Source organism: Aspergillus uvarum (assembly GCF_003184745.1).
Source record: "Aspergillus uvarum CBS 121591 unplaced genomic scaffold BO82scaffold_6, whole genome shotgun sequence".
NCBI lineage: Eukaryota > Fungi > Ascomycota > Eurotiomycetes > Eurotiales > Aspergillaceae > Aspergillus > Aspergillus uvarum.
Window position 1 is genome coordinate 1 of NW_020291303.1, and position 5,003 is coordinate 5,003.

The 5,003-nt window shown below is 58.0% G+C and overlaps 3 protein-coding genes across 3 annotated transcripts in view; 1 reads left to right on the forward strand and 2 right to left on the reverse strand.

The window, feature by feature from the left end:
- Positions 1 to 429: 429 nt before the first annotated feature.
- Positions 430 to 2,849, reverse strand: BO82DRAFT_162021 (FAD-binding oxidoreductase). Its single transcript, XM_025630260.1, has 5 exons — positions 2,164 to 2,849; positions 1,890 to 2,106; positions 1,435 to 1,829; positions 982 to 1,361; positions 430 to 912 (listed from the first exon to the last, which is right to left on the reverse strand). The coding sequence occupies exons 1-5, from the start codon at positions 2,401 to 2,403 to the stop codon at positions 636 to 638; spliced, it is 1,509 nt and encodes a 502-aa protein (XP_025495684.1). The 5' UTR covers positions 2,404 to 2,849; the 3' UTR covers positions 430 to 635.
- A 266-nt stretch (positions 2,850 to 3,115) lies between these two features.
- BO82DRAFT_350829 (putative short-chain dehydrogenase) lies at positions 3,116 to 4,435 on the forward strand. The gene has a single exon (XM_025634254.1). The coding sequence runs from the start codon at positions 3,222 to 3,224 to the stop codon at positions 4,374 to 4,376; it is 1,155 nt and encodes a 384-aa protein (XP_025495685.1). The 5' UTR covers positions 3,116 to 3,221; the 3' UTR covers positions 4,377 to 4,435.
- A 210-nt stretch (positions 4,436 to 4,645) lies between these two features.
- BO82DRAFT_327063 (cupin domain-containing protein) overlaps positions 4,646 to 5,003 on the reverse strand; it is a gene marked incomplete at both ends in the record, with an annotated part of 829 nt that continues 471 nt past the window's right edge. The window contains one exon of the mRNA XM_025632941.1: positions 4,646 to 4,931. Coding sequence (XP_025495686.1) covers positions 4,646 to 4,931 — 286 coding nt within the window. The remainder of the gene's footprint in view (positions 4,932 to 5,003) is intronic.

Here is a 5,003-nt window from a genome sequence, read left to right on the forward strand (position 1 = left end):
CTTCTAGCATGACCGGAGCTGCTACTACCGTGAAACCCTCCCGCGTCTTGGAATTAGGTTTGCCCGCAGACAGACACCGAGATATGGTGGATATGCTGTACTGTCCACGATCCTGAGCCTCGTATAGTAACTTATAGTAGTCGCCAAGTCGCGCGAGAAGTTGCCCAAATTCAGAGACGGGATATGTGCACGTTTCCTTTAGAGGAAGATGATGATTGATGCAAATACCAGAATTTCTCCCATGGAGCCTCGAATCGAGCTGCAGAAATCATCGTCACGTTGAGCAGGAACTCTGGCATGCAGGCAACGAGCGATAAAGAGCCTGACGGGATGATTGGTCGGGCCTGACGCATCTTAAAGTCAATCCACTAAGATGAACGGGGGGAGCTGGATACTAGACAGAGTTAATTATTGGTAGCCAGAAATTAGGGATCCAGAAGTTTTATTTCTCCGCTGTTGCCAGCAAGGCGTGCATGCCCTGCCTGCCTAGTGCTGGCAAACAAAGTTCTAAACTAAATAGCAACTAACTTATCTACTACAATCACAGTCCGTCCACCCCCATAGCACAACGCTGTGGTCCATCTCTATATCCAGTCTAGCTACCATCCCACCCCCCCCGCCGTGCTGTAACTAACTCAAGGCTTTGTGACACGATAACTCGTAGGCAAGGCATTATTGTACCCGAAAACATTCTTGGGATCCCATTGCTTCTTCAGCGCCGCCAGCCGCGGCAATTTGTTCCGCCCGTAGATCTGCTCCAGCGTCTCGTCGCCGTGGGCATAGTTGACGTAGATTGAGAGGTCGGGGTAGCCCGAGGTCTGGACCCAGCGCTGGCGGAGCCGCAGCGCCAGCGAGTCGCCGGCTTGCTGCGTCGCGGCGCTGGCGCCTTCGTCGGGGATGATTCCTACTTGGCTGCAGATACGAAAAGCAAATTAGCTGGGTTTCCGTGGGTGAAAGCGGGAAAGCGTGCTGCCGGCTTACATGAAGCCTATCGCGTCCCGCCAGGGATAGGCGGTGGCATGGTCCGGCACGGCGACGGTGGCTTGGTTCGGGAAGGTCTCGATGTTGATGTACGTGGACGGGGCGTCGGGGTAGCCCGCGTAGAACTCCGCCATCTGGTCGAAGGTGTCCTGGAAGATGGCCGCGGTGAATTTGCGCAGGTTCACGGTGTAGAAGTTCCGGTTGGCGCCCTTCTGGCACAGCGCGTCGTTGAAACCGGCGCCGCCGGCGGTGGCGAGCAGCTTGTTCCACGGCACGTAGGTCAGGGTCGACGAGGCGGGGTGCAGCGCGAGGATCGGGGCCAGGAACTGCCGGGCCTCGGCCTCGGGGCCGATATAAATCCAATTCGCGTGGACTTGAGGCTGTGGGGATGGTTAGTAGTCACGGAAATGGACCAAGCTAGGCAGGGGAGGGGGGGGCGGTTGGGGACGGCACCTCCTGAGTGGTGGTGTTATAGTTCACCAGCGTGATGGCGGCCACGTGGGCGGGCATGCGTCCGCTCCACGTGGCCAGGTACCGGAAGTACGCCTCGGTGTGGTTGATGGGGAAGATGAAGTCAGCATTCATGATCATGCCGTCGTTGTGGTCCGACATCCGGTGCAGCTTGTAGGTGGCGGACGTGATGACCCCCAGGTTCGCGCCGGCGCCTCGCAGCCCCCAGAAGAGATCGGGATTCTTGGTGGCAGAGACCTCGACCAGTCTGCCGTCCGCCGTCACCATCCGAGCGGAGAGCAGGCCGTCCATCACCAGGCCAAAATAGCCCATGTACCGTCCGACCCCCGCGCCCACCGTCAGACCGACGTATCCGGGACATGAGCCTGAGCCGCTTTCTGTCCATCCGGAGGGAGTCAGTCTCCCCCTATCACAAAAGGCATGGCCTCACAACTTACGAATCATGAATCCTGCCGCAGCGAGCGGTTCCAGCAGGTCCCCGATTGTGGTGGACCCGCCTATGGTGACTGTTTCGGCGGTCGAGTCAATATGGTAGGAATCGAGCTGGCCAAGGTCGATTGCTAGTCCTTGATCCAGCTCCCCCAATGTGACTGTGAATCCATGGCGGCCGCCAGTGGTCAGGAAAGAGATGTTTGAGGAGGTTGCTAGTTTGATCTGCAGGAGTCGCGATCAGCACGACTGACTCGTTCTGGGGAGCGAGGGCTTCCATACAGCGGTGACCACGTCCTGTTCGGTAGCTGGACTGACCGCAGCAAAATAGCTGGGCGCCGCCCAGGTGGTCCAGCGCTCGGTGGCATTCTCGAAGTAGGCATTCTCGGGAAATGACACCACGGTGCCGTGAGACCACAGGTTGGTTTTATTCGCAAGGAGCGTCGGGAAATCAATGGGGGCTTGAGGAGCGGCATAGATTGCCGACAGCAGCCCTATCCAGGGCCAAATCGTACGGAACATGATGATATGAAAACAGTCTATGGAGAGCTGGAGTAAACCTTTGCGCGCCTTTTGTTCGCCATGTCGAAGGCCTCCTTCCTACGGGTCCTTTTATAGCCTACAGACGACCATACTTGACTCACTTGAATCCGATGCCAGCTTCAATCTCTTCTTCAGCCCCCAAACCAAAAGCTTTGCGCATACGTATCAGCCGGCGACCTCGTAATCTCATAAACTAGTTTCTACCATCTCTGAAGCCAATTGGGATCCCTCGGGTGCTTCGTGGAAGCCTAGAGACACGGTCAGAGAAAGCGATTCGGATCCTTCGGAGGCCTGTTCCACTCGCACTGCTGCTTTGCGGGCCTGAAGGCTCAAAGGATTTCTCGTCTGACACAATTGGGGATGGTAAGACCTAGCAATAGCGGGAGAGTGTTCGTGAACAGCATCGCTTCTGCTTAGTAGTTGATGCTGATCGGAAGTGTGGCTGATGTGGCGGGTGATGTAGGGCTTATAAATATACCGGCCTAATTAGCTGACTAATTAGGGAGCTTTTCGTCCATCGTGCCCTGCAAATTGGCATAATTAATGACACGTCCGACGGTCACTACATAGCCATCAAGTTGGATTTATAATATCCAACAAATTAGGGTGTAGCGAACGAAATAATCAACCGATCCACCGGCCACCATGCATGCATGCATACATGCACAGTGACGAACAAAACCCTTCTTAGCTCCGAGGCACTTGTTTGTATCTTTCGTATACCTTGCGGTCTCCCAGGATCTCTAATTATAAATTATAATTATAAAGCTATCGGCCCAGAACTAGTTTCTCTCTCGATGGTTTTGGACCCTTGTTACTCACCTGAACCACCAGTACCGCTCACCACCACTACCACCACCACCACCACCACCACCATCACCATCACCGTCCCAACCATGGCCGTCACTTTCGACATCACCCCCGAACGGGAAGCGAGCAAGCTCCACTTCCTCTACCGACAATTCTTCCTCGCCGCGCCGGCAGTCAGCCCCAAGGAGGTCGACCTGACGGGCAAAGTGGCCATTGTGACGGGCGCGACGGTCGGGCTGGGCCTGGAGACGGCACGCCAGCTCCTGGACCTAAACTGCCAGCTCATCCTGGCCGTGCGCGACGTCAAGCGAGGCGAGCAGGCGCGCCGCAATCTTCTCGAGGGGCGATCCCCCCCGCTGCCCGCTGAGCAGATCGCCGTGTGGCCACTAGACCTGGCCTCGTACGAGTCGATCCGCGCCTTCGCGGCGCGCACGCAGAGCCTGCCGCACCTGGACATGGCCGTGCTCAACGCCGGGGTGTACAAGGTGGACGAGCAGTTCGACCCGACCACGGGCTACGAGGAAGGGGTGCAGATCAACTACCTGGCCAACGTGCTGCTGCTGGTGCTGCTGCTGCCGGTGCTGTACGCCAAACGCCGCGGACCCCAGCAGCCCGGCCGACTCGTGCTGGTCAACTCGGACACCGCGGCGTGGAGTGCCTTCCGGGAGCGCAGCGCGCGGCCCCTGCTGCCTGCCTTCCAGCGCCCGATGCAGCCCGCCTGGAACATGCAGGAGCGCTACGGGGTGTCCAAGCTGCTGGGCCAGTTTTTCCTGGTCGAGCTGGCCCAGCGCGTGCCCCCGTCCGCCGTCACGGTCACCAGCGCCAACTGCGGCATGTGCTACGGGTCGGCCATCGGGCGCGAGGGCGCCGGCCGCGTCGAGGGCTACGCCTGGGCCGTCATCTCGCGCATCCTGGGGCGCTCGTGCGCGGTCGGCGCCCGCACCTTTGTTCATGCGGCGGCATGCTTCGGCCAGGAGGTCCATGGCCAATATCTCGAGGATGCCCGGTTGCGGCCCCTCGCCCCGATCGTCTACCAGTCGGAGGGCTTGAGGATTGCGAAACTGCTGTGGGAGGAGACGATGGAGGAGCTGTCGTTTGCGGGCGTGCGGGAGATCGTGGAGGAGATGGCCAAGTTGAAGTAGTAGTAGTTGTATTTATTCTGATCAACATGCATGCCCTGACGCCCAATCTTCTGTTGCGAATAGTCTCATCAACGTATAAGATACAGTCCTTCAGATCCGTTTCTTGTTACTGTCTCCTTGCCCCACCACCGCCCCCTTCACGCCCCTACTATCACCACCGCTCCTCCGACTATACTCCGGATAACTCGGCTGATACCTACTCCCCAACCCCGCGAACAAGAGTCAGCAAGAAATTCATCTCCTGAATGCAGACACGCGAACGGACGCTCTTACCCCAACAACCCCTCCGCAACCCAATACGCCAACACATACGCCACCGCGTGCAGAATCCAGATCGGCACCCAGAACGGCAGACAGGGCACGGTGGCACTGTTCATCCCGAACAGGATGATCTGCAGCGGCGACGGCGCGAGCCCATGCCGCTGGCAGTCGCGCAGGTAGCCCACGAAATTCCGCAGGAAGTTCTCGTCGAAGCTGTGGTCCAGGTCCTGGGGGTCGGCCCAGACGCGGAAGATGACGTCTTCGGTGCTGGTGGCGTGGACGAAGAAGCGGTGGCTGTATTGTCGCATGATTAGCATAACACGTCTACCGAAGAAGAAGAAGAAGAAGAAGAAGAAGAAGAAGAAG

Coding starts and splice junctions, on each gene's coding strand:
- BO82DRAFT_350829 (XM_025634254.1), top strand. CDS start 3,222: ATGGTTTTGGACCCTTGTTACTCACCTGAACCACCAGTACCGCTCACC.
- BO82DRAFT_162021 (XM_025630260.1), bottom strand. CDS start 2,403: ATGTTCCGTACGATTTGGCCCTGGATAGGGCTGCTGTCGGCAATCTAT. Junction 1,830..1,889: donor TGCGGCAGGATTCATGATTC/GTAAGTTGTGAG, acceptor CCGGATGGACAG/AAAGCGGCTCAGGCTCATGT. Junction 913..981: donor CGGGACGCGATAGGCTTCAT/GTAAGCCGGCAG, acceptor TCGTATCTGCAG/CCAAGTAGGAATCATCCCCG.